The 26,278-nt window shown below is 35.6% G+C and overlaps 4 protein-coding genes and 1 non-coding gene across 5 annotated transcripts; 1 reads left to right on the forward strand and 4 right to left on the reverse strand.

Annotated features, from left to right (window-relative positions):
* Positions 1-1,577: 1,577 nt before the first annotated feature.
* LOC132032786 (sucrose-phosphatase 1-like) lies at positions 1,578-7,558 on the reverse strand. Its single transcript, XM_059422500.1, has 10 exons — positions 7,461-7,558; positions 6,907-7,197; positions 5,607-5,690; positions 5,242-5,541; positions 4,993-5,094; positions 4,690-4,884; positions 4,296-4,586; positions 3,168-3,354; positions 2,282-2,328; positions 1,578-2,204 (listed from the first exon to the last, which is right to left on the reverse strand). Exons 2-10 carry the CDS (start codon positions 7,000-7,002, stop codon positions 2,112-2,114), a joined length of 1,395 nt encoding a protein of 464 aa, XP_059278483.1. The 5' UTR covers positions 7,003-7,197; positions 7,461-7,558; the 3' UTR covers positions 1,578-2,111.
* A 1,994-nt stretch (positions 7,559-9,552) lies between these two features.
* Positions 9,553-10,260, reverse strand: LOC132035188 (uncharacterized). Its single transcript, XM_059425476.1, has one exon. The coding sequence runs from the start codon at positions 10,169-10,171 to the stop codon at positions 9,668-9,670; it is 504 nt and encodes a 167-aa protein (XP_059281459.1). The 5' UTR covers positions 10,172-10,260; the 3' UTR covers positions 9,553-9,667.
* Positions 10,261-11,574: 1,314 nt separating this feature from the next.
* On the reverse strand, positions 11,575-11,646 carry TRNAC-GCA (transfer RNA cysteine (anticodon GCA)). Its single transcript has one exon. It is a non-coding gene; the product is annotated as a tRNA-Cys (tRNA).
* Positions 11,647-12,447: 801 nt separating this feature from the next.
* Positions 12,448-13,950, reverse strand: LOC132035253 (uncharacterized). The gene is made up of 2 exons (XM_059425526.1): positions 13,538-13,950; positions 12,448-12,776 (listed from the first exon to the last, which is right to left on the reverse strand). Exons 1-2 carry the CDS (start codon positions 13,665-13,667, stop codon positions 12,580-12,582), a joined length of 327 nt encoding a protein of 108 aa, XP_059281509.1. The 5' UTR covers positions 13,668-13,950; the 3' UTR covers positions 12,448-12,579.
* Positions 13,951-15,714: 1,764 nt separating this feature from the next.
* On the forward strand, positions 15,715-18,750 carry LOC132034709 (uncharacterized). The gene is made up of 3 exons (XM_059425076.1): positions 15,715-16,632; positions 17,379-17,930; positions 18,649-18,750. Exons 1-3 carry the CDS (start codon positions 15,787-15,789, stop codon positions 18,748-18,750), a joined length of 1,500 nt encoding a protein of 499 aa, XP_059281059.1. The 5' UTR covers positions 15,715-15,786.
* Positions 18,751-26,278: the final 7,528 nt, after the last annotated feature.

A 26,278-nucleotide genomic window follows, 5' to 3' on the forward strand; every position in this document is an offset into this window, starting at 1 on the left:
AGTAGAGTTGCCCTCTCTGTACATATGTTTGAACACAAAATCTCCATGTCTAGTTAATCTCTGGATCTTAACAATAATCTCAGCTAGTTGCAAGGGTGGTCTTAGCTTTCTTTGATCATGTTGACGACTATAGGAGAATTAGATTCCACCATCACATTCTGAAAACCGTTATCCTTACAAATGTTAATCCCTTTCCAAATGTCCAAGGCCTCGGCCATATTGTTGCTACGCTGGCAATAAAATTCAGCAAAAGCATGGCTCATAATACTTTTGTGATCTCTGATGATGTCTCCTCTAGCTGACCCTGGATTTCCTTTACTACAACCATCCACATTGAGCTTGAACCAATTAAGATTGGGTTTATACCAGTACACTGCCTGAGAATGAGTTACATATCTGAGGTTTTCCAACATATTACATTTCTCCAGCCAAGAACTAGGAAGTTACGATCAGGGAACAGTGCTTTGAGAATTAAGGAAATAAAATTGTTGACTTGATGAATGATGTACCAAGTTGACATCTTCTTTTCTTCAAACCTGGCACCTGTTTTTCCACACTTTCCAGTTCGCAGCATATAGCAATTGGAATACACTAAAGAATGCATGAGTGAACTTCATTCTTGTCTTTAGCTATCCACCATTTCATAGTTGACCATCTTAGATGTCCCTGAACCAGACCAATACCACAGGAATTGCAAAAGCATTCCCATACCTGTTTGGCTATTTGTCCTTCACTCAAGAGACATTCAGTGGTCTCTATTTTACGAATTGGACAACAATTACAAATAGAAGAAAGGTAGATTTCAAACCTTTACACTGCATCATCAGAAGGGTCTTATTTTGTAGAGCCCTTGTCAAGAAGAAAGAGATCCTAAAAGGAACTTCTCTATGTCAATTCTTTGAGCTAGCAAGTGTTGATCCTCTTTTCCTTCTCACAATCTGCCAAGCAGTTTTGCTGCTGAATTTCCCTGTAAGATCATGAGTCCAGATAGGCAAATCCTGTCTCTCAGTGTAAACTCAATGGTGACAGTAGAGTTGATCCTTCTAAGTTTCACAATATTTCAAATATTACCCCTATAGAACTCCTTGACCATAGCTCAGTCCAATTGTCCCACCAGAAGGATGCCTCTCCTTTGTTGCCAATTTTCCATAGAATAGAAAGTTCCACCACCTTTTTGCTATCCATGAGCCTCTTCCATATGTGAGATTGTCCATAAGCCCATTTCTTAGCAACATGGTGATATCTTTTGCAGTATTTGGCCTCATTTTTCCAACAACGCTCACTTCATTTAAACTCACTTTTCATAGAGGGAGGCAGCAAGCGTGTTTATGTCTGATGTTTGCCAAAACTAGGTACAAATCGAATAATTCTAAAAAAAAATGGGTAGAGATTAAATGGCGTCAAAATAAGGTATCCCATAAAATTTCACCATTTTAACCCGTCTAAAATCAGACCAAACCGCTCATTTGTCGCTCCAAGACCTGGGGCAACTGAATTAAGTAATCTCGAAAGACCTCAAAGATTCAACTCAAGGTTAAAGAGACTCTTGGCATGAATTAAATAAATAAAAAAAAATGTAGAGATGACTATATGTAATTTTCACTATGAATAACTATTTCATGTGTTTATATCTCAACTCTCGTACAATCTACAGAACACAATGTGTATGTATTACTCATTATAACTCACACTTCTTAGTGTTAATCAGACTTTTCACTCCATGGAATTGACATAACAATAAATCTTTGATGTGACACCAAAGGCACACAGCATATTCCACAGAGGAACCCGAATTCCTTCTCACGAGACCACATGTCCCGAAATTGCCGATGAATGAAGCTAGAATTCACAGTTCGAAAATTTGGCATACAACTAATGTTCTCTAACTATAAATTTGACAGCTATAATTGTCAAAAAGGATAGAATGCTTGTTACCTAACTGATTAGCCATGGGTTTAGATTGTAATACATTCATCACCGAGGAAGCACGCAAACAAACAGGTTAAGAGGGTGTGTGCAGAGGGGAAGGGGGCGTCGATGCTTATAGCTACGATGTTCTTGTGTTTATTTGCTGGACTGGTAAAAGGAACACCGACTTTTCAGAGTGAAACCTAAAAGAACCAGGTCCTGGAGTCGCTTGCTGCTGCTCCCAGCCAAGTCTGATGCACGTGTGTCCAAGTGAGTCCGTCTGCGACGGTCAAATTCTGGAAGCGAAAAAGCTAATTATAATAGGTTTTGGATTGTAGGACAAAAATTGCAATGATCCTTCAACAAACTTCACCTTTGAACTTAATAAGACGGTAGTTATGCAACATTGTCGCTCTTCGCCTGTAAGAAACAGCATATTTTAAGATAGTACAGTAATCATAACAAGAGTCAAATAGATAGAAGATGTAGATCGCGCAATTATTGGAACATTCTCACAGAAAGTAAAGTTATTTCCATAATCACTTGGTTAAAAATGACTATAGCAGCACTTTTCCTCGCGGAGAATCTATGTTGCTCGGACTCTTCAAAGATGGACACTGGTGCGTGTAGGATCCTCCAAAGTAGTGCATTTTTGAAGGATCCGACACGGTTGCGGGATCATTTTGGAGAGTCCGAGCAACATAGCGGAGAATGATTAAGATAGTGAGTGGTATGTGAGGACAAGCTGGAGAAATGTTGTGTGTTTTTCTTTTAGACACACCTGGAGAAATGTTTGGAGTGTAAAAGGTTCCCCTGAAACTAAGGTGTGTAAAAGAGATTTAGCTACAAGTTAAGGGGGTAAACTGTGTTAAGCTAAAAACTCAAGTAGGATAATCGGGTGCCTCTTTGGCTTATAACTCTTTCAACTTTTTCTAGGTTGACGTCCTGGTGGGGCATCAAACTCTTCCTAGAGCATCTTCATAAAATTTAAAGAGTTAAAAACTAAAAAGAACTAATTCACAGTGCATGCACCATAGTCTGAAAATTGGAGGCTCAAATATTGAAGTTAGAGCACTTCTACTGTGAATTGGCTCAAATATGGAAAAGGCTAGACACTTCAATCATCACACTATTCCTCATCTACTTTCTGCAAATTTAAATATCTGTTCTGAGGCGTAATTGGTATTTATGTAATAAAATCAAGTTAAAGAAGAGACGTTAAAAATAAAAAGCCATCTAACGAGGCAAAAGACACTTACCACAAAGCTCCCATTTCTTGAAACTCACTAACCATGAGTCTGATCCAACCTGTGTAGGTAAAACTTGATCAACCCAAATACGAAATTGTTTACCCTTTTTGTCCCCATGACACTTTCTCAATGTATCTACGCATTCCTCAAAAGATTTCTCAACTCCAGATGGGTGCACAAAAGTACCAGATGGTCTCTGCAGCAACAAAAGAGTTAGTAAATTTGAATAGTCATGCGAAAGAAAGGCATTACGGAATAACCAAAACTCAAGATCAACCCGCCTACAACCTCCACCCCTTCTCAACTGAGACTGTTTGTTTTTAACAGAGAAACTTAGAGAAATAGCAGAGGAAGGCTAAGAGAAATATACTGGCGATGCAGTCAGCGGGAATTGTTTTATATATATAGCTTTATTGAGCTTTGCATTTATAGTACTTGCAGTAACCAAAAATAGTAAAAAGATGATCATAATCCTAACCTAAAACATCTTCACAGAATCATATCTCCAATTAACTAATTACTATAAAATAGGACTAGCTTAGCTAACAAACTATTGACTAGGATATAAGAAAAAACTAAAGCAGTAACATAAAGTTACCGCACTCCAAAAGCAAAATTCTAACAGACTTAACTGAGAAACAAGAAGAAAATGAAGTAAAGAGCAAGGAAATGAAGAGAATCGGATCATAGAAAATTTCCATGAAGGGGATATTTCATCAGTTTTGTGAGTTCATAGTCATAAATACAAGAAAATTAAACATGTTTTTCTCAATATGGCAGCACGAGAGTAGCATTGGAAAGCAAGCCAAAAAGACAAGCAAAAAAAAAAGAGGGGGCGGGGGGGGGGGGGGGGGGGGGGGGGAGCCCGGTGCATTGAGCTCCCGCTACGCACGGGGTCGAGGGAAGGGCTGGACCACAAAGGTTTGTTGTACGTAGCCTTACCCTGCATTTCTGAAAGACGTTGTTTCCTAGAAAGACAGGCAAGAATAAGAAGGAAAAAAAAAAACACATTAAAAGAAAAAGAAGCTCGCCTCCATCTATTTCTCAAGAGAGACTTAACACAGCCAATATTCAGAGCATAAAATACACATCATTCAACAGAAGACAACAACACTAAAGTAGGTATAGGGTACATACACAAATTGCTTTCAGGTTCGACAAGTAAAGGTCGGAATTCTCAATTTCTCCGCGCCTCCATTTCTCAAAAAACAAGTAAAATTTGACGGCTTCATAAGCAGGATTAAAATTATCCATCTTGGTGTCTGACATATCTGTAATGTCTCTAGGAGAGGTACTTGGTCCCAGGTTGAAATGCCCAATGGCTTGTATTATACCCGCCGCACATCTCGCTGTTGCATGAATTACTTTTGGATTATCTTTCGCATTTGCCGCACGCCATTGTAATAATTCCTCCATTGCATTCGCTACCTGCAAAGTGAATATAGATTTTTAGAGCAGTTCTGAACTCGAAACATAAAATATAAACACAACATCATAAAAGATAAATCAGAGAGGTAGCTAAATCACTAACCATCACACCATAAACATCTGGGATACTGAAAATCTCAGCATCATTTCCAGAGTCACCACAGGCAAGCGTGTTGTTTGGTAATTTGCCCTCACTCTTTAATTTCTTAAGCAAATATGCAAGTGCTTGTCCTTTACCAGCACCTTGTGGCAAAATGTCTAAAGCCATCCCTCCACTATAAATTATTTTGACATCCAACTGATGACAAAAATAGAAATACTAAAAATTAGAACAAAAAGACGTGAAACTTTATTATGGAGCATCATATTGATCCCATAAGCTAGAAGTGTAAAAGTGACATCATACCCCACGTTCTTCCAAGCGCTTGGAAAGAGTTCTCATTATAGCTGGAGCCTTGTCTTTCAGAACATAGAAACTGACCTTGTGAGGTCGTTGCTCTGTTTCGGACTGAAGGGTGACAAGAAGTTGATATATGAGACATCAATCACGATAACAACATCCAGCATACAAACTGGTTTTACACCGTAAGTGGTTTGCGAATTCTGGAACCAAAATTTAAACGGAGCAATATACAAATGACCCGAACAAATGTACCTGAAGGGTGAGTTCAGGAAATTTTCTCGTCTCCTCGGTCACTATTTTCCGATCCCACTTGTTATTTAAAAATGCTTCCCAACCATCATCTGGCAGCATAGAGTTACCATACGTTATTTCAGTCCCCACAGACATAATGGTAATATCTGGGGTTAGCATTGGCTTCTCTTTTCGTAACTCCTTGTAACGCGTAGGTGATCTCCCTGTTGAGAACACTAACAAAGAGTTTTCACGATAATTGGCCTCCCATAAAGCATTAAACCTAAGCAGAGAGAGGTTCTCAGGATCATGATGATCGACCTGTAAAGAAAGTCTAACGTAAGTTAAAGCAGCATACAGAAGCAAAGCGAACTACAACAACTCACCATTGTCTGGTCAAGATCTGAGACTATCATGAGACGTGCAGCACTGGTTAGCCGATCCATGGTTGATTTAATGTTAGCTCCACTCTGAAACAAGACAAAGAAAAAGGAGAAAGAAAAGTGAGTAAACTTTTCATGAAGAAGTTCAAAATTATTAACTAAGTTGCCTATCCTCTAAAATGCATATCGAAAACTAAGAGGGTGTTTGCCTAAACTTATAAACTGGTCAAACTAGCTTATAAACACTTTTTGGCTTATCTACGCGTTTAGTAAACACCAAAAATGCTTATAAGTGAAGTGTTTATAAGCCAAAAGTTGGCCACTCCTAACTTATGATTTTACACCTTACAAGCACTTTGGTAATGACCAAATCTTTTACGAGCTTATTCCTAATATCTTTTGTAATCTCCGAAATAATCTTCCTACAACATAACTTTAAATTATCTCTCTGTTTTATTCCCTCACTCCTCCTTTTCTATGTAAAAATAACCTTAAATATATATATATATATATATATATATATATATATATATATATATATATATATATATATATATATAAATAACTTCAAGGACATTTCAGTTTTAACAGAAAAAGTGTTTTAGGAGCACCTTCTTACCAAACACACTAGACTTATTATCAGCTTCAACACTTCTATCCAAACACGTAATTGTTTAATTACAAGCAGCTTCATTACCTATAAGTATTTTTTAGCACTTAATACTTATCAACTACCTTTAATCATCTAAACCAAACAGGCTCTAAGAAACCCAACTTCCAAGTCAAAGTAAGAAACAGATAAATTCTCCAGGGAAGAAAAAAGAAATAATGGTTAAAAACACACCCGAACTATCCTTTTTTCGCGAATTTCAAACCCCAACTATCAATTGTTCCCATAGTTCAGGTAGGAAAAGGGATCAATTGATAGTTGGCTTAGTCAACTTCGAGGTGTGTTTTAATGCACAGATAGTGATAGTTCAGGTAGGAAAAGGGAACAACCCATAGTTAAGGCGCTTAACTTGCGAAAAAAATATAGTTTCAGGTGTGTTTTGACCATCTCAAAAAACCAAAAAACAAAAAAAAGTCTCAACCGTTAACCAGAAAGATCCAAGAATCCCAAATCAACTCAAGTTCATTCAATCACCCAAATGTAAAAACACAAAAAAAAAAAAAAAAAAAACTAATGTATATCAAGAACTGATTCATTAGAAAAATCACAGTATACCCAATAAAGTATCAGCCATATATGTGCATTTTATATACATATAAAGTCTTTCCAGGAAAATTAACAAAATGGGGTTACCTGAAATGAAGTAAATGAAGGAATTTTTGGAGTATAGGAACAACAGCAGCAACTTGGGAAACTAGAAAAATTGAAACTTAGCTTAAGAGAAGGCATAGAGTGAAAAAAAGACAGTTAATTTGTGTATGCTTTTCCAATTTTGTGGATCCAATTTCCTTTTGGCGCTTCTTTTGTACAAGCATCCCAAAAACTAAGATCAAGATTCTTAAATTTTATACTTTGTCCGGCGTCAGACAATTCGAATTTCGAGAGTCAAACTTGGATAATGAATTTGAATATACACTCTTTAAACTTTTTTGATTTTTTTTATATATTTAGAAACTAAATAATAACATACGAATAAATTGCAGGAGATTTTCTTATTTGAAATCGAAAAATGAAAACTATCATATAAAGGGAGAGAGAGTACAATGATATAATTGAACATACAATCAAATATTTATAGATATTTAATTTTAATATATACAGTTAAATATTATCAGCTGCCATAGACTATAGCAAAATGTTATTACATAGTAGAACATATCATATAGGGTAAAAGGTAAAAAACATACTTGAACTATTCGAAATAGATCAACGTTTGTCCCCGTTATGTTTTTTGCTCAAAAACGCATTCGTCGGTATGTTTTTCTGCTAAAAAATGCTTTCCAACTAGCCAAATAGCTCAAAAATATCTTTTCTATTAACGGTTGCTCCAAAGCATGAAAAAAATGAGTCAATTTTTCCATTGAACTACTCAAAATGAGACGGTTTTAATGTGAAAATCGGTTCCACATAAAAAGTGCATATATGCGCATTTTTATTATATACATATATGTATATTTGCGAATTCATATCTAAGGTTTGAATCTGAAACCTCTAGTTAAGGATGGAAGAATATTATTTTTATGCATTAAAAAAAAATATAAAAATAGAATATAATATGCACTATTGAAAAAATCATTGATTTTAGATTAAAGTTTTTGTTACCCCTGTTTGGATGGTGGTTTCCTGTGGTTCATTAATGTATGATTTTCTAACGAAACTTTTGTTTATTGTTCTTAAAATTTGTGGTATCTTGTAAATCCATGGTTCGTTCCATGGTTATGAACCATAAAAAGTCCTAATTTTTGTAACCACGTTATGGTGATTTTTTCGTGGTTATGTAATTTCTCCATTAAACCCCACTCCCACGCTACACTCACCCCCCCCCCACCCCACCCCCGCCACTCACCCCTACCCTTAACTACCCCACTCACCCCTACCCTTAACTACCCCACTCCTTTGCCACCCACCCCCATCACCCCAACCACCACCCACTACCCCTCACCACCGCCCAACCCCACCCCACAACAACTCACCCCACTCTCATCCCACAACCACCCACCTCACACCACCCAACCCTCCACCAGCCCCACCCATTACCCCTCACTATCACCCAACTCCATCCCCACAACCACTCACCCCCCACCCTACCACCCACTTTAATCCCACAACCACCCACCCACACATACCCCCAACTACCTACATATTTTTGAAGTTTCTTTTTATTTACAGTTTTATAAAATTAATTTCTAATTAAGAGTTAAGGGTATTTTAGTAAACTTAAAAGTTATTATACAGTTATGGAATAAACCAAACAATACAAGTGTTATTAAACCACAACAAAAAAATATAAAAAAAGAATTAATATAATATGCAATACAATATTGGAAAAATCGTGATTAATGAAGATTAAACAACCATCCAAACAAAGGGTAGAGAAATATTCGGAAAAAATGTACTCCATCAAAGAAGGAATAGAGACAAGAGAAACTTTAATGTGTTTTAATGTGCAACGTCAAGCAGTTTCTCTTTCTGCTTCGAGAAATATATTGTTAGAACTGAGTTGGAACGACAAGCAACTTTAAATTCGGAGGCACTTGCTATAGCGAAACTCAAGAAAAGGGTTGTTTATACCAATAAAGAAGAAGAGACCAGAGAAACGATCAAATCTCTCCCATATATTACTAAAAAAACCAACATATATAATAGCAAAATAGGAGAATTTTAATTACAAATTAAAATTCCATCTGACAAAGTTTCCTATATAATAATAATAATAATAATAATAATAATAATAATAATAATAATAATAATAATAAATAAATAAAAAATCGGTCAAGTTATCAAGTTGGCGGAGCCACGTAAATGGAAGAGTAGTCAATTGAACATCACTCGTCAAAAAATTATGTTGTATATATAGAAAAAAATTATCTTTATAGATAGAGATCAAAAAATATTTCTCATCCACACATACTAAATTTTGAACATCCTTAACAAAATTTCTGACTAGCGTTTTTTTTTTTTTTTTTTTTTTTTGATAATTCAGTATTTTCTTTACCGCTAACACTAATGATTCTAGAAGGCATTCTCAATAATAGCATGTGATCAATTATCAAATTTTGTGAATTTAGGATCATCACCATAAATCTCATTAATTAGCACATTCTTTTCAAGTTTCCATATTTATTGACATAGCACTAACATCCACATTTGCTTTGTAATAATTGCCTTCATTTACATCTTCTAGTGTACTTTCATGGCATCAACTGCATCTTCATACACGTCTTTGCATGTCTCTGAGATAATCTTGTCGAAAAATTATGTTGCATATATAAAAAATAATTAAAAAAAACTATAATGTAGGTACAGATCACAAATTATTTTTTATACACACATTAAATCTTAAACGTTCTTGACAATTTCTGACTTCTTTTGTTGTTGACAATTCAATGTTTTATTAAGTGCTGACGCTAGTGATTCTAGTTAAGGCATCCTCAATAACAACATGTGACCAATTATCAAATTTTGTGAATTCAGGATCATCACCATAAATCTCGTTGGCACATTCTTTGCAAGTTTCCATATTTGTTGACATAGCACTAACATCCACATTGGCTTTGTAATAATTGCCTTCATTTACATCGTCTAGTGTATTTTTCATAGCATCAACTGCATCTTCATACACCTCTTTGCATGTCTCGAGGCAATCTTTTTTATAAGCATCTACAGCTGCATCTAAACGTACCAAAATAATTCTATGTAAGAAATCCTCCGTTTTCGACATGGATGAAACCATGAGACTGCTAACAAGACTCTTAACACTTGCACCATTTTCATTATTAATAGGAGATGAGGAAGGTGTTGAAGAAATTATGAGATCATTTGCAATTGCCTGAGATAAATGGGAGATAGAAATGAGGGATATGATTACAATGGGAATTTTGTTCATGTGAAGAGCCATTGTTTTTCACTTTTTCTTATTTCGTTTATTAATAATTCACAAAATAAGAAAAAGTGGAAAAACAATGGGATGCAAGAAATTAAAATTGGGAGGTGCTAGTTTATAATTAAAATTGGGAGGTGCTAGTTTATGTGGAGATGCAAAACTTGGTTAGTGATGTATGAAGGTAGATTAATTTGAGTTAGTTTTATATTATTAGTGGATTAGTTTCACTAGAACTATAGATCACTCACTTCTTTATTTAATAATTGGCTCATAATATTATATATGTCAACCAAACACATACTGAACTTCCTTTTGCGTCCCACGTTGAGTTCCACATCCCGTATCGGGATCCGATTAAAAACTTGTTTGGCGAAGTTTATTGGAAATCAAAAGTGTTTATTTTAATAAAAATATATTTGTCTTCGAGAGTTGAGATGTTTGCTCAAACTTTTATGAGAAAAATAAGTGTTTTGAGTGATAACAGAAGTTGTTTTTGAGAAGTTTAGCTTTTTGCGAGGAATACCTTGGTCAAACACAAATTGTCATTCCAATATTGAGAAAAATGTTTTTCAAATTGATCAGTCAGATACAAATTGTTATCTTGCAAAAGTACTAATTTGTTGTAAAGTACCCATGATAAAGGCTTTCAAAATAAGCAGATTTTCAAAACTTAGTGAAACAGGTTACAATTTGAATTCGCGCGTGAAGTCTCACTTTAGTAATAAATCGCTTCCTATTAAATACGATTTCATTCTTAAAGCTCAAACCCAACACTACTAATTAAAGATAGAGAGGTATTTACCGCCTAATAGAATTGTTGGTGGTCATGATGAACTTCATTCACTCATAAAAGCTAGGTTTCTAACAACTAAAACTAAATTTACTTGTTGATTGGTTCACATACTACGTCATTTAAATAAGATACAAGAACAATTAAATAAATAAAAACTCTTCCCTGTATAATCAATTTTCAATCTCCTTCTCTTTCAATGTTTTTATCATATACCTTTTTGTAGTTTTAACTTCTTTGACTAGAGTATACGACTAATCAAATGCTATTTAGAGAGAAAATTAAATAAATAAAAACTCAAACCAGGTTATTTGTTAGTAACATTCAAGATTAGCAAAGTACAAAACTTAAAGTTGCTCCTAGTTAGTACTTTTCAAAATGCCAATTAACTAATATGCAATATAATTTGCAGCAAATTCATAAATGAGCTCCCCTTTATTAACTTGCATGTGAATTGGCTGGATGGATGAAATGTTTACGAGTTTAAATTCAGTTTTTACACTTTGAACCAATATCATAAGGAAAATAAATGAATAAATAAAACATAGATGCAAAAAGTAATTATTCAGGCTACTATTTTTTATAGTTTTATATCCAGCTAACTAAAAATAAAAAATAAAAAGAATTGAGGGCCCAACCGGGTTCGAACCGGTGACCTCTTGATCTGCAGTCAAATGCTCTACCACTGAGCTATGGACCCTGTTTGTTTGTTACCTTCGACATTAATATTGATCTAGTATATGCTTAGGAAAAATACATTAGCTCCATTTTTTTTTTGGTGTGTGTGTGTTAACAACTTTTCAGACATTTTAACAAGAAAAGTATTTATTAACATTTTTTGGTAAATATCATATTCGTCAGAAGCTGCAAGTTGCATGCATTGAGAATAAAGTGAGAGGAGATCACTTGAGATGGTTTGGTCATGTCCTGCGTCAAGCTACAGATGCATCGATATGTAGGTATGATACTATGACGAGTGAAGTGTTAAAACTTAAAATCACATGGGAGGATAGTGTCTCAAAAAAACTATGCTTTTCTGGTAATACAAAATTAGCTAAAATTATGACACAATGAAAGAAAATAAAATCCATATATATGTGACATCTACTGGTGTGGAATATGGTTAAGTCTTGTTAGAGTACTTGTAATATTATTATATATTTAACTTATCTTTATTTTTATTCTTATTTATATATATGATGATGATATGAGTTCAGCTTAAAGTGAGAAATGAGGATTCATATTGTCGATCTTAACTTCCCAAAATCTTCAATCTTCTCCTATGCCTTCTATATATGTCATTTATTGATCTTAATTAGTATTTGCTTAACTTCGGATTATTTGTGAATTAATTATAATTGATTAGTACTCTATCGAGACCTATAAAATTTTATAATTCATCCTATAACTTAAATTCAACTCGAGGAGAGGGAATTTGTGCGGATTAATTAATTAGTTAAGCAATGGGTAATACAACTATAGTTTGTGTGTGAGAGAGAAGTCAAAATCAGAAAAAGAAATTTCCTTTGATTCCCTTATCTTTATTTAAGTCAACAAGTTACAAAAACAAATTCCAAAAATTATCAAAACCATAAAACATACTTGAGTATATAATACAAAATTAAAGTTGAATTTAGTTGTAGTGTTTGAGGGCCTTATGTTGGAGGATCCCTTTGTAAAGAGCTTGCCAATTCAAAGGCATGGATTCAAAGCTCTTTGGATTATTCCTCCTCTTTGGATTATGATCAACATCTTTGTCAAACTGGGGCCCTAACTTCACAACTTGATTGGAAAACTTCACCTTCTTCTTTTGTTGGTCTTTCTCTACTCCTGACATTCAAAAATATTCACCAAATTATTTTCTCAATAACTTGCATTCATGTATGTCAGTAAATATATGGCAGAATCAGAATTCTCATTAATTTTTTTTAAAAATATAAGGAATTGGAAAATATAAAAAATAATATAACTATAAATCATCTTATTAAAAATGTTTTGTATAGATGAAAACATTATCAGCAAAATATTTTTCAACATCTCATGTTTGATTGGTTAACATATTTTGGAAATAGTTTCTCTAGGAAAACAAGGTCCTTATAAAATAGAAAAACAACTTCTCTGGTGGGAGCAGAGAAAACAAGTTGCATAAGTGTCTCTTCACGATGATTGTCTTCTCCCACCCCACACCCCAATCCTCCACCACCACCCGATCCCACACCCCACACCCTCCCCCACCCTACTGTCACCCCATAATATTTGCCTAGATGGTATATAAATGCTCTTGGGATAATAGTTTCTGCTTATTTATCAAACACCAGAAAAATAAGTAAAGGAACCTACCTAGTTTTGAGGAAAATGTCTTCATTCATACCGAACACACCCTATGTGTAAAACGAAAAATGTAAAGTTAAATTGTTTCTAAATATTAAAACATATCATTCTTTTTTAAACATCCTAAAAATGAAAGTGCATCACATAAATTAGGTCAATGAGAGTACATTTTAGAGGAAAAATCGAGCCGATATTATTACAAAATAAATGAATGAATAAATAAATAAATAATAACAATAAAAAAGGGGCCTGATATATACGAATTTCAAACTCTATCTTCTCCATGAAATCAGAAAGGAGGTGTTTATGGACTTTCAATGCAAGAAGGACAACACCACCAGAGACTGCAAAAACAGCCATAATTCCAGCTCCCATTGATGAATTCTCCATTTATTTATCTCTTTCAAAAATTCCCTAAATATATATTTTTTCAAAATTCTATTTTGGGAAAAAAACTCAAAGAAAATTTTCTTTGGAAACTACAAAAGAAAACATTTTCTTGACTTAAAGATGAGGTTATGAGCAAAGCTCATAGGGCAGAAAATTTTCATTTGATGGAATCAAAAAGTTTGGAGCAAAAGGAACAAGGAGGTATGAAATTATGGAAATAACAATAAATACTCTTTTTTTCCTTTATCTTCTTATATATTTATTATGCCTTTTGTTTTTTATAAGGCATTGACTCTTAATTTACGTGATGACCTCAAATAACACAATTATTAACTACCCCTATATTCTGTTGTGGATTCTGAATCTGTTTATAACTAAAATTTAGCTATGTCCTAGAAATTGATTGGTCCCTTAATATACCAACTATTGACATTTTAAAAAGTAGAAATTAGGGACGGGCAACTTATGTTGTTAAACAATAAAAATTTTGTGCTAACTTTTTAACAATGGATTAGCAATTATTACCAAAAAAATCTATTAGCTACAGGATAGTTAATTAGCATCGAATTTCACAACTAATTCCTTTTTTTTTTTTTTTTTTTTTTTTTTTTTTTTTTTTTGTGATAGCGATGATCGATCATGAGTTTTGTGAAATGATAGTTATTTTTCCTTAATTTTCTTATTTCCTTACAAAATAACGTGGAGATAATGACAAGTTAGTTATTTTAGCAAAATCATACAGAGATAAAAATGTATAAAATATAGTTTCATTTATTACTAGATAAACAATGAAAATGCAAATAAAAAGGCATAATGAAAATTACCAAGTGGGTTATAGTCAATTTCTCTGAAAAATCAACAACTTTTGCTTTTAAAAAATCATTAGACAAGCTAGCTTCTTATTTAGTGTAAGGGGATTTTTCTATTAACATTTGAAGTAATATTTCAAAAATGTAATAGGCGTCATAAATAAAATTCAATCTTTTGACCAAGACATCATATGAAAAAATGAATCTAAAGAAACACTATATACCAAAATTTGATTTAGTACAACTTTAATGCTTTTCACTATATTCAGTATGTTATGGTCTTCATTGGGTCCTTTTACGAAGTTATTTAAAAATATCCTCAAAAAAATCATAGCGACTTACATAAATAAATAAAAAGGATAACTAGGCACGACGAATTATGCATTCACGCAGGGTACGTTCTCGGAAGGGCTGCTTGCATCCCAAGGGGTTGTAATATAGTAGCCTTTCCTGACGCAAGAATCAGTAAATGATTTTACGGCTCGAACCTCTGATCTATAAGTCACACGAAGATGACTTTATCGTCTTTTAAGAATTTCTTTTCAGCTCGCATTAAAAAAAATTAATAATGAGAATTAAAATAAGATGAAATCTTACATAAACTAATAGGACAGAAAATAAAATTAAGAAAACGAAGCCAAGAAGGGATAAAAATGTCAAATGAAAATGTAGCGCGTAGGATAAGAGCATGGTCTAGGGACGTACTAGTTAGAATTTAGAAACATACCTTATATATGTTTAATTTACGTTATAGATTTGTCTCCCGTTAATAGTTAGTGTCACACCCATGTCATTATAAACATGAGCTAGATTCGACTTTATTAACTAATGACAAAGATTTTTCAGTGTGCGGACACTTTTTTATAAGGGAATATTGATCAAATATATATCAAGCGAAATAGTTGAGATTTACCCCTAAACTTTGGCATGAACCGTATGTAATTTTTGGTGTGACAACCCTTGTGTATTTTGGATTTATGTCTCACGAGAAGAAACCGTTCATCTATTTTCCACAGTACACAAATTGCTTCATTTCATGCTCTTCCTGCAAGAAATTAATTAATTTACTTTTAATCAATGAAAACTCATGATCACGTTAAATTACCATTCAATTACACGAGGAGTGTGGCATATTCTGCACCAATCATTTGTGATAAGTAATTAAACGTTCACTATGGGTCCTAACATGTGATTAGATCATAAGTCTATCTTAAAAGCATTCTAAAGAAGATTCATATTAGTTAACCTATAGTAGTTGTGTTCTTTGATCATTTTCAAAAAAGCTCAAAATTAACCTAGCAATAGGAAGAATGTCATTAGAAAAAAGTACTACTATTGATTCCTCAAATAAGGCCATTATCCTAGATATTAAACAGAAAACTTTGTCCAACAACTTGTTCTGGAATGGAATTTTATGCAAATCCCTAGTATTTTTTACCCTAATTCTATATCTAGTCTACTTTTTCTTGTCCAATCATCCATGTTGTCAATCATCATCCCTATTATTCTTCAACATCAAGTCATCAAAACAATACTATTACTCCAATAATAAAACCAATATTAGCCACTTAGTTTTTGGAATTGCAGCCTCATCAAACACATGGGGAAACAAAAGATGGTACATAAATTCTTGGTGGAAGCCAAATATAACTAGGGGATATGTTTTCTTGGATAGAACCCCAAACGAGCACCTACCATGGCCTATTTCCTCACCTCCTTTTAGGATTTCTAGTGACAATTCGCGATACGTGCCTTACAACAAACACAGGATGCCATTCGCGATTAGAATGGTGAGAGTGATTGAGGAGACATTCGCGGAAAACCATGGCCCGGGTATCAAGTGGTACGTTATGGCTGACGATGACACTGTGCTAATGATTGACAATTTGGTCAACGTGCTTTCGAAGTATGATCACACAAAGTACTATTATGTTGGGATGAATTCAGAGTGTATTGTGAGTAATTTTGGGATGTCATTTCAAATGGCATTTGGTGGTGCTGGTTATGCTTTGAGTTATCCTTTAGCACAAGCTGTGGCTAAGAACATGGATACATGTATAAAGAGGTATCCAACTTTGTATGGAAGTGACCACATTTTACAAGCATGTATAGCTGACTTAGGAGTCACCATTACACTAGAAAAAGGGTTTCATCAGGTTGGTAATCAAACTCTTTAGCCTTTACCTTATCATGTTAGTTGTTTTTTCATTACTTAAGTTAATATACCACCGGACAGAGTGCCTAGGAGAGATGGATTCTTGATTTGAAATGTATGAACTCATACATCGATCTCAAATTAATACAAAATAATAACTGAGTTCATAATCAGATATATACATTATAGATCCGCATCTGGCCTAGGAAATAAGGTGAGTTAGGCCTTACTTTACTAATCTTATCGTGTTAGTTTAAAAAGATGAAAGTCAATTTTATTTTTCTAGAGAGCAATGAGATTTTCATATTAGTGTGTTTGGTAAGGCGAAAGTCAATTCGTGGAAAGAATACTAGTACTTTTCAGGAAAAATACTTTCCAAATGTCCGGTGGGCGAGAGAAAATTATTTTCCAGAAAAATATGTAGTATTCCCTCTATTCCAATGTATATTATATATGCACGTTCCTTTTTGGTCTATGCCAAAAAGAACGATAGTGTCTTTCTATATTTAGAAACAATTTAGTTCTAAACGTCTGATTTTACCCTTAATAAGATGATTTAATTTACAGTGTCACAAATATCTATGATTTATTTTAACTCGTAAATTTTAAAATTTAAGATAGTTGTACAACAAACTACTTTATCCAGCCAAAAGTGAGAGTGAGCTTATTCTCCCTCTAAGTTTGACTCGAAAAAACATTTTTTTTAATAACCGAACACTAGAAAATGACTTCGTCATGTTATTTCAGATCGACTTGCGAGGCGACATATCCGGCTTTTTATCGGCTCATCCTCAATCACCATTCCTATCACTCCATCACCTTGACTTAGTAGCTCCAATTTTCCCTTCAATGAACCGTTACGACGCGGTTAACCATCTAATGAAAGCAGCAAGTGTTGATCAATCTCGACTATTGCAACAAAGTACATGTTACAACAATAGACACAACTGGACATTTTCAGTGTCATGGGGCTATTCAGTGCAAATTTATGACAAAATTCAGTCACAAAGTTTTCTTGAAAGGCCAATTGAGACATTTGGTGAATGGAGGAAAGGAGCATGGCCACCTTACATGTTTAATGTAAGAGGATTAAAGAGTAATAAAAATGGAAATTCTTGTGGTGAAGTTCCAAATGTTTTGTTCTTTGATAATGTGGAAGGGACTAGGTTGAATCATATTGTTACTACATATGTCAAGAAAAGTCCACGGGGTTGTGGCTCGATTGGTAATGATGATCATTCTATTGATGGGGTCTTGAAAATTCGTGTGTTTTCTCCTATGTACAAGCTTCATGTTGGAGTAAGTTTGCTTATTGGTGATTATAATACTCCCTCCGTTTCATTTCATATGCGTGGTATTCTGTTTGAGTATTGGTAGATGAAAAGGATGCATATAATAAGCAATATAGAACTAGTAAAGTTGTTTCGTGTGATATATAATCTATTGTTACGGTTTTGAGTCGGGGAATTAGTCATCAATGATGCTTGCATCAGGGTAGATTATCGTCACGAGTTCGATCCGTGAAATCAACTATTGATGATGGTACTCACAATGTTCTTATTAGTTCATGGAATAAGCCACTAATGATTCTTGTGTCAGGATAAGTTGTCATCACGGGTTCGAGCAGTGGAATTAACCATAGATGATGTCCCCTTTGGGTTATTCTGTCAAATCACTGAAGGTTTTTATTTTTTTATAGATGAACATTGTGTGAGTTGTGCACATAAATGTTAGTTTTAAGTTTATGGATTTAAAACCAAAAAGTTTGAAAAATTGGGTTTTAGATAAATTATTTATACATAATAAGTGATTTTTTTAATCACAAAATTGGAGTTTGAGGAAAACTATTGGATTATGTCGTAGTCGTAGCTAGAACTCTAGCTCTGTCTCTATGCACGGGGCTTCCTTTTTGTTTGAGTATTGATTAATGTGGAATTTGAAAAATAAAAAATAAAGACTTGCGTCACGTATGGTTTATATTTTTATATTATATTAACCATTTTTTTCTTCCGTACAGGATGGTAATAGAAGAGAATGTTGTGACATTGTGCAACCAATTGGAATGGATTCAATGGCCATCAAACTTAGGACTTGTATGAAATCTGAAACTATTGCCTAAATGAAATAAAAATATCATATTGTAGTTATATATTTCAACCAATTTAGCTAGAAGAAAGAGATAGTAACAGATGTAATAATCTCTTTCTTTTCTTTTCTTTTCTTTTTTTCGTTTTTAGTGTGTGTTTTTCCTCTGTCTCAAATTTGGTGAAATATTGTTTTGACCATTGTAACTCCTGATGGTGAATTATTAGATATTGAAAAAAAAAAAAAAAAAAAAAAAAAAGGGATGTAATCTTTGTACAAAGCTAAAGCATTTAGATTGTCATAATAATATACCTTAATTAGTCTTAGTGCGTGGCGGATTTAGCCCTTGGGTGAAAGGTAGGATTCAACCTAATATTTTCTGCGCAAAAAGAGATAACATATGTGTTAAAACCGCTAAATTTAATAAAATAATATATTTGAACTCACAACTTTAAAATTATAACGAGTTCATTGCTAACAATCTTTGGCTGCATGGATTAAGGGGTTATCCTATTATAAAATTCGAGATTAATAATTTTGGAATTGCTTATACCAAATTGTAATATTATTTTTATATCATACTCTGTGTGAGAATCTTGGGATAAAATAACAACATATCACGTTTGCCCTTCTCCAAAGCTTTTCTTTTAATGTTTTTTTTTTTAATTTTTTTTTTTTAATTTTAAGAAAGTTAAGGTCAAAATTAGAAACAAAAATTTATTCAAGTTTAAACCATATACATATTATATATTATACTTTGTATATTCTATTTTAAGCCAATTACCTAAACATTTACCAATAAAAGCACATTCATTAACTGAATTTGTCAAATTAGACATTGAGCCTAAATCACACCCCAAAAGTTAGCTCAAAGGATTGGAAAGGAGGATTGCTCAAGCGAGCCTAGGATTCTCATCCATTACCGATGGGATATATTCTATTCATAATTGAATCATTGCGTTATAATATATAATTCCTGTATGAATTGTTGACAAACTAGACGACCCCTTTGTTCTTGAAGATATTATTATCCCAAAAGAAGCCCTTAAAGAGAGTCATTGCCCTATAAACCTATGTATATGCATATGTATTTGGGTTTTAACAACTTTATATTCTTTGCTCTGAATAGGTTGATGGTTAAATAAGATAGTATGAAGATTAAAGAGATAAAGGGAAAAGGCAAAGAAGGAAAGGACAACACATATGACCAATAAATTTAAGAAGCTTGTCCACTAAGATTGTATTTTTCACTATTGCTCATTCTAATTCATACATTTTGATTCATCAGTCCTTTCTCTTTGCATTCAAACTAAAGAAGAAGAAAAAATAAAATAAAAGGAGGAGCTTTTAAGGAGACAAAAGAAAAAGGAGATTTTGACTAAAATAGTGTTTGTACGGAGGATAATATCTCGAGAATTTTTTTTTAAAATGTTTTTCATAATAACATATATTCATCTAATTTCTCAAAATAATAACTTTCCTGGCAAGAGAAGTGAAGTTATTTTCCGAAATTCTCCCATCCCTTCTAACTGAAATAGGGATTTTCGATGAAAAGTCCACAAATTTCTTATGGAGGATAATACGATACAATCAATTATTGAAACAATAAAAAAAATTAAAGAACAACAAATGACACAATTTAATTTATTTAAGTATTATATTTATAAAATAATATATTATATTATTACGATATGATACATTATCAAATGACAACCATCCAAACAAAAAATGTAAGCTTCCGTTGTACACTACTTCAAGACTAGGCAAAAGAGAGTCTCTCAAATTCCAAACTGTTAAAAGCAAGAAAAAGCAAAAGTTATCAGCACACTACACTGCCCCACCATGGAAAACCAGTCTTCGGTTTACATTATTTCCCTAATTCACCAGCATAGTTATATATGTAGCGCCGTGTGCAGAATTTTTTGCAAGTAACGTTAATATTTAAAAAATTGAATATATAAATAAATAAATCACCATAATGATAAATAGTGTCATTTTTATATTTATACCAAATATTTTATTTTGCTTATTATCTATATATGCATATCTACAGCTCCCTCTATTCCAGTCAAAACAACTTATTGTCAATTTGAATTCAGGTATATATTCTTCATATATATATATACAAAAAAAATTACTACGAGTCAATATAGCTAATGATTCAAAAGATATTTTTAAAGAAGTCTGAGAAAATCATAGTAAAAGAAAAATGTTCGACTCTCCAAATAGTAGTATCACATAAAATTGGATGCGGAAGGAAAAAAAATTCAACAGGTCACCACTTGAAGCAAGGTATACCCACCCTATATTATGGGTTGAATCAAGTATATATATTTTGAATTTTAAATTTATGGGTTCCAAAAATTTGTTATACGTACATATTCAGTAAAATTCTCATCACAGGACCTAGACTAAAATAATTGTGTTCTGCCCAATCTGTACCTTACATGCTCTCTCTGCCCCCAGCCTAAATGCATGCATCTATATATATACACACTTGGAGTAATATATATCACTACGCAACCTTAACACAACAAGAAACTATATTCTCACTCTGTATGTGTGTGTAAAAAATTGTGAAGCTAAGCTCAGCTGCGTTAATGGAGATGAACATAGATGGACAACATGATCCAATTGTGTTCTTTGATTTGGAGGCGACAAAACCAAAACCGGGTCGTAGATAGGATCCTATATGAATTCGGATCCATATGTGTATGTCTAAGGAGGTTGATTGAGCTTGATAGTTATTCGACCCTGATCCGACCCGATGAAGTGGATACTGTATACGGGTAAAACCGAGGATACGGTACGCTCGGTTTCCGTTGCCATGATTATGCTCGGGTACGATACGACCGGACCATCGGGAACGAGGGATCGAGCTCTATCAGGGATGAGGCAATAAAGGAATGGCGGTTAACTGCTACAAGGAGAAGACCGAAATATCCTCCCTCAGCCGGATCTTTCGGTGTCGATCTCGGTAACAGCTGTCACCAGATGTCTTTTCTTTATTTAGAATTGTACTAGGGTTGGGACTCTTCTACTATATAAAGGGGAGGTTCCCAACCATTAAGGGGGTTGGCAATAGAAAGACGGAAAGAGTTGATATCAATAATCATAAGAATCCTTTAAAGCCATTCCCATCTGTTCTTAAGTTCATTTATTCATCGTGTAAGTACTTAACAGAAGGTATCGACCTCAGTTTCTATACCCGAGGCCAGATATACTTAATTATCAATCAGATCTGCTTCTCTATTCATTTGTTGGCTTATCTCGCAATTTAATCATGAATTGAATTTAGCCACATATCTTTGGCATCACGCATAAATTTAATTGTTCTCCGTTTTAAGGTTAAACAGTTTGGCGTCTACCGTGGGGCCTTAGATAGTAGTGGCGGTTCAATATAGCATTCAGGTTACGCTCGATATTTTACACTTGTTCTTTAAGGTTTGATTTCAGGTGTACCGGAAATGTCGGATTCTCATTCTTTCAACTTCCAAGTGGAACCAAGCCATCACGAGCATGAAGACGGGGACGTACCAAACAACAACGCGCCTCCCATTAATCCTGTCCAAGTCGGATCATCGGTGGGCAACGTACCGGCCGGCGAGAACAACGGGGTCATCTTTGCAACAACTCCAAAACCAGTTAGACATGGCTATGGCTCAGTTGCAGGCCCAGCAAGAGATCATAGCGCAATTGCAAAATTGGGGTCAGGTGCCCGATATTGCCCCATCAGAACAGACCCAGGATACCGAGGAAAGATACGTCCCTCGGGGTAACGAAAACCACCCCGGGCAAAGCAGCAAATTGATAAGAATGCTCGAAGAATTGACTAAACGAGTCGAGTCCGGCAAAAAGAAGATAGAGGCGAACGACAAGAAGGTGGAGAACTACAACTCGAGGGTTGATCAGATTCCGGGGGCTCCACCAGTGTTGAAGGGACCAGATTAGAAAAAAATTGTTCAAATGCCATTCCGCCGAGCGCGGCACCAATGAAAATCCCTAAGAGATTTCGCATGCCCGATATCCCAAAGTATAATGGGACGACGGACCCTAATGAATATGTGACTGCATATACATGTGCTATTAAGGACAATGATCTCGCCGATGACGAAAGGGAATCAGTGCTACTCAAGAAATTCGGGGTAACCCTGTCAAAGGGGGCGATGATTTGGTATCATAACTTGCCCGAGCATTCAATTGATTCATTTTTCATGCTCTCTGATGCTTTCGTCAAGGCCCATGCCGAGGCCATCAAGGTCGAAACACGCAAATCGAACTTGTTCAACGTCAAGCAACGAGATGACGAGACCTTTCGCGAGTTTGTGGCTCGATTTCAAATGGAGCGCATGGACTTACCCCCTATCACGGATGATTGGGCCGTTCAGGCTTTCATCCAAGGGCTCAATTCAAGAAGCTCGATCACATCTATGGAGCTAAAGCAAAACCTGATAGAATACCCGGCGATCACCTGGGCTGATGTACACAACAGGTACCAGTCGAAGATCAGGGTCGAAGATGATAAAATTCTGAGGGTACGTTCTCGGTATCATAGCATTCCGGTAAAGGGAGTGATCGATTGAGGAGAGTGGTGCATCGGGATTCCGTATTGTCATATGACAGGTACCAGCCTTACCCACTCGATCGCGGGGAAACGCAACGGTACGGAATCAAAAAGAATGATAGGAGGAATGATCGAAGGAATGATCGAGGTCAAAGTAGTCGTGGATTGATAAATAGAAATGCTATCGATAGAGCCCCGGGAAACAGAGAAACTCCAAGGTTATCCGAGTATAAATTTTGCGTCGATGTAGAAACCATAGCGGCGGCCGTTATCCGAAACAAAGAAACAAGACATCCAAGGCCAATCCAATCTTCGATCCCTTAAAAGCGGGATAAAAGTCTTATTTGTAGGTATCCTCATACTCACGGCCATCGGACCGAGGATTGTCGTCAGCTGAGAGAGAAAGTTGCTCGTCTGTTCAAGTTAGGACATCTTCGAGAATTCCTAAGTGAACGAGCAAAAACCCATTTCAAGAACCTGGACTCCAACAAGCAGGATAGGACGGAAGAGCCTCAGCAAGTGATACACATGATTATGGGAGGAAATGACGTTCCTATCGGGCCGGTTGTAAAACGCACCAAAATTTTCATAACGAGGGAAAGGCGTATCCAGAATGATGACCCCGATGGTCCCATCACGTTCAATGACGAGGACATAAATGGCATCGCCCAGCCGCATAACGACGCACTGGTAATATCTGTCCTAGTCAATAAATTTAGAATTAAACGTGTGCTAATTGATCCAGGTAGCTCGGCTAGTATCATCCAATGGAGAGTCATCGAATAGTTGGGACTACTAGATCAGATCGTGCCGGCAATACGGGTCCTCAACGGATTCAACATGACGTGCGAAACGACGAAGGGTGAGATCACTTTACCGATCAGTATGGCAGGAATTGCGCAGCAGACAAAATTTTATGTGATAGAGGGAGACATGGTATACAATGCATTGCTGGACAGACCGTGGATTCACCTCGTGAGGGCGGTTCCCTCGACTATGCATCAGGTATTGAAATTCTCGACCCCAGAAGGTATCAAAACCATCCGTGGTGAACAGCAGGCCGCAAAAGAAATGTTCGCCGTTGAAGAATCCGTTAAGACTGTAAAGGTGCCAGATCGGAACGAAGGGAAGAATGCCAAATAGCAATCATAGATCCCGATTCCGGAATCATCGAAAGATCTGAACGGAGACACACTAGACGAAGAGTTAGAATTTGGAGTACCGAGAACCTTTATGATGCCCGATGATTCTGATGCCACTAAGTCCACAGTCGAAGAACTTGAGCAAGTCATACTGTTCGCCCACCTACCAGAGAAGAAGGTATACCTGGGCACGAAGTTTACCCCCGAGCTCAGGAAAGAATTTATCAAGTTTCTTAAAAATAACTCGTATTCTTTGCTTGTCCCATTTAGACACGACAGGTATTCCACCGGACGTGACGACACACAAGTTGAGCCTGGATCCAAGTTTTCCTCCGGTTAAACAAAAGCGGAGACCACAACCCGAGGTAAAACATGCATTCGTCAAGGACGAGGTAACCAAGCTCCTTAATATAGGATCCATTCGGGAGGTAAAATACCCAGATTGGTTAGCTAACGTTGTAGTAGTGCCTAAAAAGGGGAATAAGTTTAGAATGTGCGTAGATTATAAAGATTTAAACAAAGCCTACCCGAAGGATTCATTTTCTTTGCCCAGCATCGATCTCATGATCGACGCTACCGCGGGTCACGACACGCTGAGTTTCTTCGATGCCTAGTCCGGGTACAACCAAATACAAATGGGCCCGGAGGATCGAGAAAAAACCTTCTTTATAACTAGATTTGGCACATATTGTTATAATGTAATGCCTTTTGGCTTAAAAAATGTCGGTGCCACACTCAGCGTTTAGTCAACCACATGTTTGAACACCAAATAGGGAGATCCATGGAAGTTTATATAGATGACATGGTCGTTAAGTCCCTGCAAGCAGAGGACCACTTGAAATTTTTGCAGGAAACTTTCAGCATAGTAAGAAAGTACAACATGAAGCTAAACCCGAAAAAATGTGCCTTTGGAGTCGGATCGGGAAAGTTTCTCGGATTCATGGTATCAAATTAGGGAATCAAAATCAACCCGAATAAGATAAAGACCATTGAAGATATCATCGTGGTCAACGACATCAAAGCGGGTACAAAGATTGACAGACGAATAGTTGCCCACCCTAAGCCGATTCATCTCCAAATCCTTGGATAAAAGTCATAGGTTTTCCTCGTTGCTAAAGAAAAAAAGATCGACTTTTATGGACCCCCGAATGCTAGATGGCCTTAGCAGAACTCAAAAGGCACTTATCAAGCCCACCTCTATTCCACACGCCGAAAGCGAACGAGCAGTTGTATCTATACTTGGCGGTGTCCGAGATAGCGGTGAGCGGTGTCCTAGTTCGAGAGGAGAAAGGTACGCAATACCCGATTTACTATGTAAGTAGAACCCTCGGTGACGCCGAAACTAGGTACCCGCATTTGGAAAAACTAGCTTTGGCTTTATTGAGTGCATCTAGAAAATTAAAACCTTGCTTTCAGTGTCATCCCATATGCGTTATAACGTCGTACCCCCTAAGGAACGTCTTGCATAAACCCGAACTCTCAGACCGACTAGCAAAGTGGGCTGTGGAGATTAACGGGTATGATATTGAATACAAACCCCGAACTGCAATCAAATCCCAAATCCTGGCGGATTTCGTGGTTGATTTTGCACCGGCCATGATCCCCGAGGTCGACAAGGAGATGCTTCTTGCCTCGAGGACTAGCACGGGAGTCTAGACCCTTTACACAGATGGTGCGTTTAATGTAAAAGGGTCCAGGTTAGGGATCGTTCTCAAACCTCCCTCAGGTGACATGATAAGACAATCTATTAGATCGACTGATTTAACTAACAACGAAACAGAGAGTACGAGGCTATGATTGGGCAGGGTTTAGAACTCAAAAAGCTTGGGAGCCGAGATCATTGAGGCCAAATGCGA

The sequence above is a fragment of the Lycium ferocissimum genome, chromosome 10 (assembly GCF_029784015.1).
Source record: "Lycium ferocissimum isolate CSIRO_LF1 chromosome 10, AGI_CSIRO_Lferr_CH_V1, whole genome shotgun sequence".
NCBI classification, from domain to species: domain Eukaryota; kingdom Viridiplantae; phylum Streptophyta; class Magnoliopsida; order Solanales; family Solanaceae; genus Lycium; species Lycium ferocissimum.

Coding starts and splice junctions, on each gene's coding strand:
- LOC132032786 (XM_059422500.1), bottom strand. CDS start 7,002: ATGCCTTCTCTTAAGCTAAGTTTCAATTTTTCTAGTTTCCCAAGTTGC. Junction 5,542..5,606: donor CAGATCTTGACCAGACAATG/GTGAGTTGTTGT, acceptor CTTTCTTTACAG/GTCGATCATCATGATCCTGA. Junction 4,587..4,689: donor CAGATGTTTATGGTGTGATG/GTTAGTGATTTA, acceptor TTCACTTTGCAG/GTAGCGAATGCAATGGAGGA.
- LOC132035188 (XM_059425476.1), bottom strand. CDS start 10,171: ATGGCTCTTCACATGAACAAAATTCCCATTGTAATCATATCCCTCATT.
- LOC132035253 (XM_059425526.1), bottom strand. CDS start 13,667: ATGGAGAATTCATCAATGGGAGCTGGAATTATGGCTGTTTTTGCAGTC. Junction 12,777..13,537: donor GAAGATAGAGTTTGAAATTC/GTATATATCAGG, acceptor TTTGAATGTCAG/GAGTAGAGAAAGACCAACAA.
- LOC132034709 (XM_059425076.1), top strand. CDS start 15,787: ATGTCATTAGAAAAAAGTACTACTATTGATTCCTCAAATAAGGCCATT. Junction 16,633..17,378: donor TAGAAAAAGGGTTTCATCAG/GTTGGTAATCAA, acceptor ATGTTATTTCAG/ATCGACTTGCGAGGCGACAT. Junction 17,931..18,648: donor TGTACAAGCTTCATGTTGGA/GTAAGTTTGCTT, acceptor TCTTCCGTACAG/GATGGTAATAGAAGAGAATG.